At 34.8% G+C, this 14,948-nt stretch overlaps 1 protein-coding gene across 5 annotated transcripts; it reads left to right on the forward strand.

The window, feature by feature from the left end:
* The first annotated feature begins 988 nt into the window (after window positions 1–988).
* On the forward strand, window positions 989–11,579 carry LOC120183656. Of its 5 annotated transcripts, none has more exons than XM_039188322.1 (17): window positions 992–1,129; window positions 2,025–2,123; window positions 2,787–3,315; window positions 3,383–3,662; window positions 4,268–4,563; window positions 5,573–5,755; window positions 5,946–6,301; window positions 6,380–6,692; window positions 6,816–6,910; window positions 7,040–7,099; window positions 7,205–7,293; window positions 7,914–8,477; window positions 8,770–8,844; window positions 9,071–9,141; window positions 9,248–9,305; window positions 10,191–10,464; window positions 10,624–11,579. In XM_039188322.1, exons 3-17 carry the CDS (start codon window positions 2,900–2,902, stop codon window positions 11,229–11,231), a joined length of 3,738 nt encoding a protein of 1,245 aa, XP_039044253.1. In that variant the 5' UTR covers window positions 992–1,129; window positions 2,025–2,123; window positions 2,787–2,899; the 3' UTR covers window positions 11,232–11,579. The 5 variants fall into 5 exon arrangements, with proteins under 5 accessions (XP_039044251.1, XP_039044252.1, XP_039044253.1 ...); XM_039188323.1 differs by having other exon boundaries at window positions 6,383–6,692; XM_039188320.1 differs by having other exon boundaries at window positions 989–1,129; window positions 3,383–3,656; window positions 5,946–6,692.
* Window positions 11,580–14,948: the final 3,369 nt, after the last annotated feature.

Below are 14,948 nucleotides of genomic sequence, written 5' to 3' on the forward strand. Positions count from 1 at the left end.
TATATAGTACCCATTTAAATTAGGGTAAATTACGCATTTAATACCTAAATTATTAGTTTTTATCCGTTTTAGTGCCTAAATTTTTAATTTTTTCAAAAGCCATACCTAACTTAGTTTTGATTTTATTTTAGTACTCTATTGTTAAAAGCTTAACTCATTTAGTACCTAAACTATCAGTTTTAATCCGTTTTAGTACCTAAACTTTCATTTTTTTAAAGCTTAATGTTAAATTTTGATCAGGGGTATTAAAATGAAACAAAAACTAACTTTAGGTATGTTTTTTAAAAAAATTAAAAGTTTAAGTATTAAAAAAGACCAAAACTGATAATTTAAATACTAAAACGCGTAATTTACTCTTAAATCTATAGTCAAATTCTGATATAAATATGGATAACAATATACAAGTATAAAATCTTCCTAAAAAATAAAGTACCGGTTCGAATACTAATTCTAAGTTTAGGTATCAAATAATATATTAACCCTTATTAGTTTTATTTTTCTTTAATCGATTCGCTTATTGCCATTGTCAACTAAAAAAACATTTTCTTGGAATTATTTATGTTTTTATAATAATCAAAAGTCTAAATGTTTTCTTTAATTAAAATGAAACTAAATTGAATCTTATTAACCAGTGTTTTCTATATATTTTTATTAAAAATAAATTACCTTTTTATAATATTAATCCAATTTTTTTTTAATTAACTGAAGATAATAATTTACTTAATATAATAATTGTAATATTTAAGACACTAGTCAATAAAAAAATCCAATCTAAGTTTCACAAAAGAAAGGGACATGGCCACGAGGTACAAGCTGTCTTAGGTCAGGAGCCGGCTCAACATATCTATATTACCAAAAAGGTCCCCATTCCGATACGCCACGCTTCTGCATTCGAAAGAAAACGGACCATGGGCAAAGTAGTCATTTAACCGAGCCAGATTTCATTGCCGATCAAAACACAGGCTCGCTTTCGACCTCCATGGCCATGTACGAACTTCCCACTCTCAGTTTCGAGCTTCGAATCAACCCACGTAAACCAAAATTCGTGCCCATAATTTAAAGAATCTAATTACCTTGCTAAATTAATTACGGCCTCCTCCGTCACCTCTCCTCTCGCGATTCACCGAAGGTAGTTTCTTACTTACATTATTGATTCCAAGCTTTAGGGTTTTCGATTCTTTGTTCATTTGATTTACTTTTGTTTTATAATTTTGGTCTTGATTTAATCGTTAGAGGTTTTCTGCAAATTTATATCGATATTTTTAATTTTTTTTTGTCAATTGTTGAGGATGGATTAATGAAGTATGATTTAGATGTATAATCCAGGAATTATAGGATAAGCTGGTGATTTATAAGCTTAGACTGGCTTTACTGTGTTAAATACAGCATTTCATTTGATGAAGCTCGATTTTGTTGATTAGTCAAAAATGCAGAAATATTGAGTAAGTTATCTGAAATGATATTTTGTTTTGTCTTGTTGTTGTCTGATCCAATCTCTGCATGGATTTAATTGAAGTAAGGAAAGTTAAGTTGAAGGCAATTATATGTATCCTTGTCTCATGGTTAGAATTTAAAAGGACGAGGAACAAAAGAGCAATGTTGATTAGGAAATAATTAAATGGGAGTGCGGCTCTTACTGATTTCTCTGATCTAGAAGTATTTTTCATTTGAAATCACATCGAGTTCAACCAGCTAAATAATGTTGTTCATCTTAAGTTATAATCTCAATGAAATGATATATATTTTATACATTATATTTTATTGCATTATATAGTACACAGGCTATTGATCAGCTGGAGTGTTTAGCCAAATAAATGGCAGTGTTCTTCTGCTCGAGTCTGGTTAATGTGCTGAAATTTATATGGGAAAGCTTTTTGAACTATGATTCTATCTTAAGTCATGATGTGTTAATGATATGGTTGTGAAAGGTTTAGCTAACATAAACCCTGATTTCTATCTTTGTAACATTCTACGATTCAAGATTCTGGTTCTGATATGTTTGTTCTCCTACATGTGCACTGCAGAGACGGACAAGCAGCCTTAGTAGGAATTTTTGTTTTGATGCATGAGAAGTGATTTTACATGGAGGAGTTATATAGTCTAGAAACTTGTTTAAATAAAAGGTAAATTGAATGCGTGGTTCAATCACTATTTCATTTTATGTGGGTTTTACTGGAGAGTTCCTTAAGGAAACTATTATGGTAGACTATCTATATTAAATGTAGTAATAGACTATTAATGCAATGAATTCCTATGCATTGGAGAAAATATTACACAAATACCTTGTATTCACTGCTTTCATTTTTTGCATTTATGTGAGGTGCCTTTGCCATGTTACTTCTTTACTAGTTTTTATAATATATCAAAATCCTTATATTGACAATGCATCCATTAATTATCTGGTCATTAATTAATCATGCAAATTGATTGCTTTTCAACATGAGTTGAAAATGTAAATGCGAGCTAGTGGAGTGCCCTCCTTCAACCTTTAGGAACTCCTACTTTCTAGTAACGGGACAGTAAAAAGATTATTGGCACAGGCTGTGGAAGGTGATGAATGTCATCTTAGTTCTCTGGCCTTTGAAAATTTCTTTATAACTACTATTGATTATTTTATGACTTAACTTTAATCTGCTACTTCTAGTTGTATTTTCTGTTCCTTTTAAAAAAATGCTTCTTTTGTGTTCGCATTATGCATTAAACAGCATGAATTTTGAGGTAGTGTCGAGCATATTTGTTCCAATATATAATTTACATGCTTATCTGTAGTTTTTTCTCCTTTGCAGATAAGTAGTCCATTAAGAGTTTAGATCAGCCTTTATGTGCTGCTCTACAATTTTGTAATGCTCTACTGTATTTATTGGCCTTGTCAAATTGTGGATTTGCAAAATCTGATGCAATGGCGATGTCCAGCAAGTTTGAGCTGTCTTCCGGTAGTCCAGACAGGCCACTGTATACCAGTGGGCAGCGTGGAGCTCTCTTAGCTGCTCAATTAGACAGATCAAGTAGCTTTCGCGAGACCATGGAGAATCAGATTCTATCTTCTATGCCAAGTATGTCGAGAAACAGTTCAGTAGCAGCCCAAGGAGATGTATCCAGCTTCTTCCAGTGCTTGCGTTTTGATCCCAAGGTGGTTGCTGCTGATCATAAGTCTAATCGTCAAGGAGACTTTAAACGGCACATTAATGTTGCTCTTGGCCTTTCTTCCGATGAATCTCCTACCCTGTTGTCAAAAGGCAAGCTCCTGCCTTCTCCTATTCCAGAAGAAATCAAACGAGTTAAGGCTGGTCTGCGAGATTGCGCTGTCAAAGCAAGGTATCTTTGTAAATTTTGTATTTTGGATCTAAGCTGTCCTTGGTTATTAAAGTGAATCAGTTAACAGGGAGCGAGTGAAAACTTTCAATGAAGCCTTGTCGGTATTCAACAAGTTTTTCCCGAGCATACCGTCTAAGAAGAGATCTCGATCAGAAAGCTTTTCTAATGACCGACCTAATGCCTTGATATCTGGTGATCGGTCGGTAGTGAGCCCTACCATTGGTAAGATGGGAATGCATAATAACTCCATTGCTGGAGGTCTTGAATTTGAACAGCAGAAGTCAGAAGAAAGGCCTAAAAGTGCTATTCCTAATAAACGTACTCGGACTTCTTTGGTGGATGTGAGGGTTTGTATCTGTGATATCTTCTATCTCTATGCAGTTTTGTCATGATAATTTTATGATTCCATGTCTGTTGTTAAGCCTGATATCAGTTGTTTCGTAAACTTGAGCAATGGTTATCTTATGTGCCATATTCAAGTGTAATTTGGGATAAAAATGCCAAGTTCAAATGATTATTGTTGTCACTACTGCTTCTCTTATTTCTTCTCTCTGGTGTTCCCTTCATGTTTCTATACCAGTAGATTTCTTTTCCATTTGTCACTGAATCCAAACTGCACTTCTTTCTTTTGAAACAAGTTACAACTGGTGGTGGTGGGTTGTTTGTTCTCTTTACTCTTCCAGTTCAATTGGTTTCCTTTTGTATTTCTCGTGGAGTTAGTACCTAAGTGAGTGAAAGGAAACCTGTTTCCTGGTACAAGATTCCTCATAACTTTCTCTTTTGCACAAGCAATAAGATCAATTTGTTTTTTCATCTCATTTTCTTACACTTCTGCAAGGTTGTGACATTTTTGGTCTCATCTTGGTGCCTTGGTGCCAATTTGCATGTGGATTGCCTTTTTTGTGTCACTATCTCTTGAAGAAGAATTTAACATTTGTTCTAATGAATCTAGATGGATATACGGAATAATGCTCTGGTCAGGCAGCCTGGTAATGCAGATAGAGATAAGGAAATGCTCAGGGTTTCAAATAGTGGCTCAGTTCAGGGTGAAGATCGAACTTTATCAGGTAGTGTTGATGGATGGGAAAAGTCAAAGATGAAAAAAAAGCGTTCTGGGATAAAAGCTGATGTATCTCCAAGCATGGTTTCAACTAAACTTGAAGGGCATCGAGAATCTAAACAGGGAATACAGCAAAGGGCTGTTTCTGATATTCGATCAAGGTTAAATAATGATACCCATGGGTTTAGGTAGGTCTGCTGAAAGTACTATTATTGTGCATGTGTCATATGGTAATTATCTGAATTTTTGTTGCTCACTCTCTTGATTTTGTTGAAGGATCCACCTGCGACACTCATATCTGGCACATGGTTACATATTCACTATGTTCAATACTTATTTAATGTGAAAACCATGCTTCTGTTTATAAAATTCTTCTTTGATTGGATCGCTAGTTGAAATGGTTGGACCTAGGGACCCCATCGGTGCAACCTCCAGTGTGGTTTCTGTTTTGAGCTTTTATTTTATTCGTCTGAGTTTCCGTTTGTTTCCCATTCAAGTTGTTTATTTTTTTTCCTTATTCAATTTTGAGCATGGTGTTAATGATAGTGCCAGGGGGAGTAACAGTATATTTTTGGTAATCCTTTGTTCTTTCTTTCATGTTCATTTATTTTTTGTACCCACATTATATCATCCTATGCTATATTGCCCTTATTTGGCATGCTGTTTTGGTTGAGATCCACATCTTCTGAATGCATGATATGGGGGTTTATATTAGGATGAAGTGCTTATCCCTTTAGTGCATAGGAAATCTAAACTAACCCCTTAAAGGTGCATCTACAGTTGAGAATATTTGCAGAGAAGTAGATGGTAGAGCCACTAATTTTTGAAAACTGTGTTTTTGAACTGAAAAGTAAACCATATGATTTAATCCATCCTGAAAATAGTGTTTGAGAGGTAGAGTTCTTTAGTCTTGATTTGACCTTACCTTTTGATTAATATCCAAGAACATGATTTTCGAACACATAAAGAATGAATGCTTATTTGGGCTATTGTTACACTCAAGTGGGATGTAATTTCCTTAATAGACGATCATAATGGTGGCTGTGCAGAAACTGTGTGAGGGGCTTTCTTGTTTGAAAATTTCTTCAAACCTTCTATTTGGAGCATTTCATAACCTGAACCTTCGTTTATATTTTTTTAACAATTTGATGTCTCCTATTCTTGATTTTCTATTATTAAATATATAAATTATTATAGGTCAGGAATTGCTAATGGATCTGTTGGAGTTGGAAAACCAGAAGGTATCTCGCAGCAGTCAGGTTTGGGTCCACGGTCATCTGTCCTTAGGACTGAACCGGATGCCAGTTCCCTTCTCAATGATAGGAGGGACCGTCCTGTTGGTCCTGACAAAGAGAGAGTGAATCTCAGAGCTGCTATCAAGTATTCATAATTTTCTTGATGAATATTTTGTTTTCTATTTTTAGTGTAAACTTCATTGTTCAATTTGTATTTATAAAGCCTTTGTTTTTTTAATTTGGGCATCTTTATTTCAGGCACCTGGAGTACTTTTCCTTTTTGGGACTAGTTGTGTACTTATATGTATATACCTTTTGGTCTGTACAATATGCAGGATGAGTGTTCGTGATGAATTTTCAGCTAGTCCTACTTCAAGCACAAAAATGAATACATCTATTTGCGGTCCACGATCAGGCACTGGAGTTGCACCAAAGTTGTTACCAGTTATTCATAGAGCAATGGCATCAAATGATTTGGAGCTTTCTCACTGTACAAATAAACCGCCTACTCATGGTGGAGCTACTAATCGCAAACGCACAGCATCATCTCGGTCTTCGTCACCACCTGTTGTCAACTGGGCCAGCCAGAGACCACAGAAGAGCTCCCGTACTGCAAGACGAACAAATATTGTTCCTATCATTTCAAGTAATGATGAAACTCCTTCACTGGATACTACGTCTGATATGGCAGGTAACGAGATTGGGTCAGGATTTGCTAGACGCTTCTCTCCACAACAAATTAAACTAAAAGGTGATGCCTTATCTTCAGCAGCGCTTTCCGAGAGTGAGGAATCTGGGGCTGCTGAGATCAAATCTAAAGAAAAGGTGAAAAGGTCTGATGAAATAGATGAGAAAGCTGGACAACAGAATGTTCAGAAAGTATCCACATTGGTCCTGCCATCAAGAAAAAATAAGCTGATGACTGGAGAAGATATTGGAGATGGTGTGCGTCGACAAGGGAGGACAGGTCGGGGTATCAGTTCTACAAGGTCTCTTATGCCAATGAAAGTTGAGAAGTTTGGCAATGTGAGAACAGCAAAACAGCTTAGAAGTGCCAGGCTTGGCTTGGATAAGACTGAAAGGTTAGTTTTTTCTTCCTACCTGACCATTTGTTACCTTTGTTCTCCCATGATATTTCTTTTATTGTGGTTTAGTATCATTATTTTTCCTGATTGAAATCTCATAGTTTGATGAATATTTCTCAGCAAGGCTGGTAGGCCTCCAACTAGGAAGCTCACTGATCGCATGGCCTATATGCGCCAGAAGCATGCAGCAATGAATGCAGCTGCAGATGTTCTTGGTACTTACATTTCAAACAAAGAAATTTCCTTGGATTCTTAAAATTTCCACGCTTAGAAAATTTTTCTGAATTTCTAAACCTGTGATACATGTATATGGCTTCTAATTGCCTTCGGTACATTTTTCTTAGTTGGTTCCGAGGATGGACATGAAGAGTTGGTGGCTGCTGTCAATGCTCTTATTGGTTCTGGTAGTGTCTTCTGAAATATTTAGACTTCTTTTTGTTGTCAATGTTTTTGTATTTTATTTGGTTCAAAGTTTCCTCCCGCATCGGTTGATTTTACTTTTGTTTCAGCCCATGCATTTCCCAACCCCTTTTGGAGGCAGATGGAACCATTTCTTGGTTTCTTATCTGATGCAGATATTGCCTATTTGAAGCAGCAGGTACCAAAACCCTTTAATGTATTCTGTTTTTTCTTTAAAGAAAATCATTGGTAAATATTCTTGGATTAAATCTTTTATTGAAATGCTTAATATGAATTATTGCTTGCAACTTGTCTGTTTTTGGCCAGAGTCGGTTATTTCTTTTCAACAAGGTAGGGGAAAGGGGAATTGACCCTAGATCTTCACCCTTCATTGCCTCTGGGACAGGCATGGGTTGTTGACAATATTTATATTAAGTTTCGACCAAAAAAGCATGAGATAAATAAGTTCCTCTTGGCTTGCTAATTATGTTAGCATGGATGGCTGTTGAACCACATGATTAATTTTCAAGAATTTATGATTTATTTTGTTTTGGCATGTGATACTAAAGCCTATCTTTCAAATTTGTTTTTTTAACTTTAAAATTCATAAGTGCTCTTCCACCACTTATCTTCAAACATTACAGCACCTTGTAATAAAAGAAGAGAAGATAGCACTATGCCTAAACCTTTTCTGAATGTAGTACTTTTATTGAATAGGTAAAAGAAAAGTACCTTGTTTCTTATTGAACTTGCATCAATTTTTTTTTGGTTTCATTCTAATTGAAGTTTGGTCTCTCTAAACTCTTTCATGTCTTTTAGGGAAATTATGAACTCACAAGACTGGGAACGACACCACTTCCTTCAATTGCAGACAATTGTAGTACCATCTCCAATGGATGTGGACTGCTTGAACAGGAAAGAGATGGCAGAATTGCTGCTAAAACATCAGCTGATGAAATTCTTTTGGATACTAGGGACAATAATGTGATCCCCCTGTGTCAGAGATTTTTAGCAGCTCTAATTCCTGAAGAAGATAGTGACAGTGGAAATGAAGACCCCCAACTTGACATATATGGAACTGGATATCAAGTGGATGGTGAATTGGGATCTAATGGTTTAAGTCATATTGTTAATTTCCAATCTACTGGGCATGCTTGTTTTAATGGTTATAGGACATCTGGGTGGCCAGAATACGATAATCCTGAAATTGATATATTGGGAACCACAGGAATCAGCTCAACTTTTAGTCATTCCCTGAATGGCAGTTTTCCAGACAAACCAATGCCCGATATGGTTTGTTCAGAATTTCAGTACGAGAGTATGAATATAAATGAGAAACTCCTTTTGGAGGCTCAAAGTATCGGAATTTTCTTAGAACCAATGGTTGGTCTTCTTCTACATGAATATTTATGTTAAATGCTGCATTTGGAAATTCTCTCTCTTGCTCTCTTTGTTGTTTCAAAATCAATATCGTGATCTAGCAATCCGGTCATTTCCACTTTTATTTGAATGGTTGGCTGTCAAATAGTGCATGTTTGTCCAGTGCATCTTCTCATTATCTTGAAAGCGTCTTTATTCTTCCCACTGTTATACTTGTCTTTCGGGTTTTTTCTGTTTCAGCCCTGGCATTAAGTTTGATAATGTATTTAACTTTACGTATTTCACTCTTTCTCAGCCTGACATAACACAGATGGATGATGATGAAATCTGTGATGACATTAGTAAGCTAGAGGAGAAGCTCGATGAACAGGTAGTTACTCAGTAATTATCGAGGCTCCAATATGCAATCTTGTATTTACTTTCTTCACACTTCAGAGTATTGTTTTCACTCTTTATTTTATGATAATTGCCTTTAGATATTCAACAATTTCTATCCTTCTACGCTTTGCTACTATGTTAATTGTTGAACTGTCTATCATAAAGTTCAAAATTTGTTATAGGAAGTTCATGTTATATTTTTTTTGTGAATGCAATAGGTTTCGAGGAAGAAAGGCTTGCTTGATAAACTATTGAAAGCTGCCTCAGAAACAAGAACACTTCAGGAGAAGTATTGTTTTATCCTTTCTCTCCGTATAGTTTTGTATTCATTTTCCTTTTAACATAAAGTCATTGGCGCCTAGTGTGTGTGTATAAACATTTCATTTTTCTTATAGGGAATTTGAACGAAATGCTCTTGACAAGCTTGTCACTATGGCTTATGAAAAGTACATGGTAATTCTCTTAACACCCAGTCTCCTTTTTGTTTTGGTTTTCATTTGCGATCACCCATAAGGACAATGTTTAATATCTTGAATGCACAGAACCAAGTCAGTACAAAAGCACTTTAACATAAGGATATAGAAACCAATCTTTAGTCTAGAATATAGCCGAAGGATTTTAAGGAAATAATTTTCTGGGTGGACTAAAACTAACAAAGAAAGAAATAAAAAGATGGAAATTGGTGTGATGATAATATTGTTAACCTCAACCAACTCAAAGTTGGTTTAATTCTTTGTCACAGGATTGAATTACCTCCTATTGGGTAGTTCAAACTCCTTTTAGTATTCAAATGGTAAAGAGACTACATCTCAAGATGGTTCCAAAAGTTCTTTTGGCTGTTATTTGAGTTCAAGCTGATAATGCTTCTCCAGTTCTCGTTATCTTATTACCTGAAATCTGTGTCAACCATGCGTTTCATGTGGTTGAAAACCCGAGGCAGTGTACTTTCCTCTCCCCCTTCCTGGTATACATGCTTGTTTAGATTTTCTTAAAACCCTTCTGAAGAATTTGGCCATCAGAACTTTAGCTGATAATTGAAGATAGTTTAAATGCTAAGAATTGAAGTGGTAGTTATGGTTTTCTGGTGCAAAATTTATATTATGAATGGGATATTCTCTCAAATTTGAGTTTGCTTCTAGTTTTTCTCCTCTCTAGAGCTTCTTACCAAGGTGGATAAATTCTCTCTGTTCGCATTACGAATTTTTATTTTCCTTTGAGGATTTTTAGGTATCTAAAAGTTGGACTGTTAATTATCCTAGTTATCATGCTATATTCTGGCATATTATGATACTTTTCTGGTGTTTTATTTTTGACAATTTATTAATAATCTTTTAATAGAGTTGTTGGGGTCCTAATGCTACTGGTGGGAAGAGTTCCAGTAACAAAATGATCAAGCAAGCTGCCTTAGCATTTGTTAAACGGACATTAGATCGATATCATAAATTTGAAGATACAGGCAAGAGCTGCTTCGATGAGCCCATGCTTAGGGACATTTTCCTTTCTGGATCTTCCCGGCTAAATGGTGCACGATTAATAGATACTACTACAGACAGTGAATCTGGGAAGCCATGTGCCAACAGTTCCACCCGTTATCTGGAAGGTATAACTTCAGGTATTTACTTTGATGCTTGTGGAGAAGCTGAGAGCGGACACTTTGATTCCCTCATGTCTAGTTGTATCTGTTCATGAGTGTTTGATCCCATGTAATGTGATTATCTGTAAAATGTTATTCATCTACACCTTGCTATCTTCTTACACGCTACTCTGGCAGGTCAAAATGGGGATAGCTATGCTGTTGATCTGCTTCCACCCAAAAATCGGTTATCTGACCAAACTACTGTAAAAGATGACTCATGGTCTAACAGGGTGAAAAAGAGAGAGTTATTGCTGGAGGATGTAGTTGCTGGTACTGGTGCTTCTAGTGCCCAGCCAGGCATTGGAAGTTCTTTGTCGAGCAGTACTAAAGGAAAGAGGAGCGAGAGAGACAGAGATGGAAAGGGACTTGGTAGAGAGGTTTTATCTAGAAATGGAACTAATAAGATTGGTCGACCAGTATCCAATGTTAAGGGGGAATGGAAATTAAAAATCAAGCCTAAGCAGAAAACAACTCAACTATCTGTTTCTGTGAACGACATTCTTGGCGAGATGTCGGAACTACCCAAACCATCAACCTCCATATCAAAGTCAAATGAGATAACTACCAATAATAATGCCAAAGAAAAAGATGATTTTGGCCTGGATGGGTTAGATGATTTGCAGCTACCAGGACAAGATTTGGGTTCATGGTTAAACATTGATGATGATGGATTACAAGATGATGACTTCATGGGCCTTGAAATTCCCATGGACGATCTTTCTGACCTGAATATGATGGTTTGAGTTGCTTTCTTTGTATAGTATTGTTCGTTATACCGTTGACAAACAAAAACACAATCACAGTCATCAATAGATTACTGTTATGGGGATAGTTGTTTTGCTGTCCGGTCCACAATTAGGTTACATAGATTCTTTATAGGCTCCTCCAGAAGTTGATTTCAAGTGAACCCATTTGGATGTCTTGAATTTTTCTCTTAAGTTGATGACTTCGACTGTAAAGATCTTTTGTTCCTACAAGTTAGCATGTCCTAGCAAAAATGTATCCTGTCTGTAGCCTTTACAAATCAGAGAGTAATGCTCAGATTGTACATACATTTATATTCCCAATAAAATTAGTTTCTTTGTTCAATATAATACCTTATAAATATAAGCATACAAGGTTCTCTTTCCTGGTTTTCTGGTCTTTATTTTCACTTGCCAGCTGCATCTGCCGGTCAAAGTTACTCGAGGTAAGAATGTTCAATTCAATAATTTGCCATGTTTTAACAATTAGGAAAGATGCCTGTGGTACTGACTGGGAACTATTAATTTTGTATTTTTTCTGCCTTGTTACTTAAGTTGCAGGTTCTCACTTCAATAATCTCAGGAACTATATGGTAAGATCTTTATCAGCTACATTTATTACCCTTGAACTGAAAGGTTGTTTCAAATTTCGGCTTCCTTTCACCGTGGTTCTAGGGCACTGACTTGTTACCGTGTTACTGATATTAGTTTTTGCTTTAAGTCATTATTTGTAATCAATTTTGCCTTGCATTCCTTGCTCCTTTATGTTTCTCTCTCCATCTCTCTTAGAAGTCTATTGCAGGTAACAGTGGCCTCTTTGTTTTCTTGATCGAGAGACCTATCGAGTGCTAGAATGCCATCTGCCATGTTCTGATGAACCTGCAATGCCGCCGAGGTAGCTTTTGTTCTAGTTTTGACCATAAACTTCAACATGCATTTTGTATTTATAAATTATGTTGCAAGAAGAAATTCTATTATGGGGTTTTTGTTGGAACTTCATCTACATCATTATCATCGGATTTTATGTTGAACTGCGGTGATTCTGGCTGAACGAATAGCCCAGTCTCAGCACCATCCGTACCTAGCTCTCGAAGAGGTTCTTCTGATGGAGATGAGGGTTCCTCCACGCTTTCGACATTTAGGTCGAACAAGCTGGTAGTTGCATGCCTTCCCCTTGAACTTGAAGGCATCTCGACATTGAGGTCGAAGAAGCTTGTAGTTGAATGCTCCCATTGGAGCTTGAAGCATCGTGTCAAATGGGTACTGCACAAATTACTGCGTCGAGGGCATCTCTATATTCAGGTAAAAGAAATGGCAGATGGATGCATTTCCCTTGAACTGGACGTAATGTTGCCATATGGATTGTTTGTGGAGCCACCTCGGAACAGATCGTAAGAAGTTGCTGATGAATGTCTCACCATTGAACTTGATGAGATGACACCATGATGTGGATTTCCTATTAACGAGTTAAAATCATTACATATTACTTAAGTTGGGATGTCAACTTAATCAGCTTGTTGACTCAGCTCATAGTAGGAGCATAATGACATACTACGAACAACACACACTTCAATAAATTTCGCATACATCTCTGTATCGGCGTCTGAATAATGATTTTTAGAATAAACCATCATAACAACATCGTTATCATTTGATAGTTTGAACGTTGTATAAGTTAACGGAAATATTGCGGTTGAAAATATGTACTAAAGTGAAGACAGTCTTCTAGTACTTCCAACATGAACATTCCTTGAAATCTTCGTTATCAGCTCCTCAAGAGTTATGTTTCTCTTTAAGGATATTTTGACAGAATGATTTGATGCGAACAAGACGTTAATTTCATCTTCCCCAATTTTTCCATTATAGTAAACAATAGTTGAAATACTCGTCATTATGAGAGTTTGAAAAATTGAGTCTTATATCTGTAAAAATAATATCTGAAATACGTCTAATTAAATAAATAGTATATGAATTAAAATATAACCTAATAAAAAAATTATAAAAAATTTACCGTGTCGGCAAAAATGTCTCGCCATATGATCACAGTTTCTAATTTTACAACTGTAAAAAAGAATACAAAATAATTAGTACAATAAAAAATAATTTTACCTTACAACAAAAAACCGAAGAAATTGGTGAAGTAAAAATAGAAGAAATTGATGTGGTGATGTTTATGGTTAAATGGGTGTTATTTATAGGCAAGAGGAGAGTTTAAAGGCCGAGATTTTCGGAAACAATAATGAAATATGCGTCTTACTGGGTCGTGCAGAAACCCCAGAAAGGCGCAGATGACGATTCACATAGGTCATTATGTGGCGCTAGCTCGAATGAAACCTCGAAAAGGCACCGATGATGATCTGCGCCTTGTCAGAAAGGGTGTTAGATCGGTAAAATTTGGAAAAAGAGTGCCTGACAGATAATTATTTCTTGTCAGGATGATTTTTCGGTAAAATCATCATTTAGGTAAATATAAATAGTATTTGTTTAAGGATAATTCTTAATCATTAGTTTAACGTTTATACATTTGATTTTTTTGATACTTAAACTCGATATCTCAAAGAATAACAATAATTTTTTTATTATCGAAGTTGCTCGGTTTGTGTATATTGTTTAAAATATCATAGGTAAAGTACACAAGTCATCCTGATTATATGACATTATTTTATTGACTTATTTGACTATTAAAAGTTATAAAATAATTATCTAATTAAAGAGTATTACTTTGTTAAATCCATTGACTATTAAAAGTTACAAAATTATCACTCGACTATTCATATGTTCTAAACTCATATTTTTTTGTTAAAAAATCGACGATCACCTAAACTAGACGTTAACGTGCCGACTATAATATTATAATCGTCTAAGAATTTAAGATCAAATTTTATTATATCTCAGTCATTAGGTTATCTTTCAACATAGACTGACTTTATTTTTTAACGAAAAATGATCTTAAAAAATATAAATAGTTTAAAAACTTTTTTACAACTTATAATAGTTGGAGACTCAAAAAATCAATACCTTATAATCAAAAAATCATTTTATAACTTTTAAAAGTTAGAATACTCAACAAAACAAAAAGGTCATTTGCGTACATTATCCAAAAAAAAAAAATCATTTTCTTTTACTTGTAAAGTGTTTTCTTCTTTCATAAAAAAATAATATTTTTATTGCTCCTTTTTTTACTTTTTATATCTACATTTTAATTTTCAACTTAACTCTTACATTTTAAATAAAATATTAATTTAATCCTCAAATTTTAGATTAAATATTAATTTAATCCTTAAATTTAAATAAAATATTAATTTAACATAAATCGAATTAAAATTTTCCATCGTCAACCATCAATGAATCTATCCGATTTAATTCTCTCGCTATCAACCGATCATTATCATTAATGATTATCGAAACTCAAAATTTCAATTTATTCATTTTTACCATAAATCTAATATATATTTCATCAAAAAAAATTATGTAAATTCCAAAAATCTATCATAAAACTCTTAACTTCCAATAGATAAAAATAAAAGTTAATCAGATTCGTAACTTCATAAAACCAAGACCACAATCAGATTTTAAAAAGATACAAATTTCGGACGTCAAGAGATTCTTTAACATTCCAAAAAGAATTTCTAAAAAACGTTTTAAAGAACAATTTTATAAGTATTCAGTCGTACCTAATCGGACGGTTTAGTTTTCTAAAACGCATTTATAACACTA

The sequence above is a fragment of the Hibiscus syriacus genome, unplaced genomic scaffold, assembly GCF_006381635.1.
Source record: "Hibiscus syriacus cultivar Baekdansim isolate YM2019G1 unplaced genomic scaffold, ASM638163v2 tig00112800_pilon, whole genome shotgun sequence".
NCBI classification, from domain to species: Eukaryota; Viridiplantae; Streptophyta; class Magnoliopsida; order Malvales; family Malvaceae; genus Hibiscus; species Hibiscus syriacus.

Bases quoted from the DNA above. Each gene is read 5' to 3' on its own strand.
- LOC120183656 (XM_039188319.1), top strand. From the start codon at position 2,900: ATGGCGATGTCCAGCAAGTTTGAGCTGTCTTCCGGTAGTCCAGACAGG. The intron at 3,663-4,267 runs GTTTGTATCTGT...TAATGAATCTAG, and splicing joins CTTCTTTGGTGGATGTGAGG to ATGGATATACGGAATAATGC. The intron at 8,478-8,769 runs GTTGGTCTTCTT...ACTCTTTCTCAG, and splicing joins GAATTTTCTTAGAACCAATG to CCTGACATAACACAGATGGA.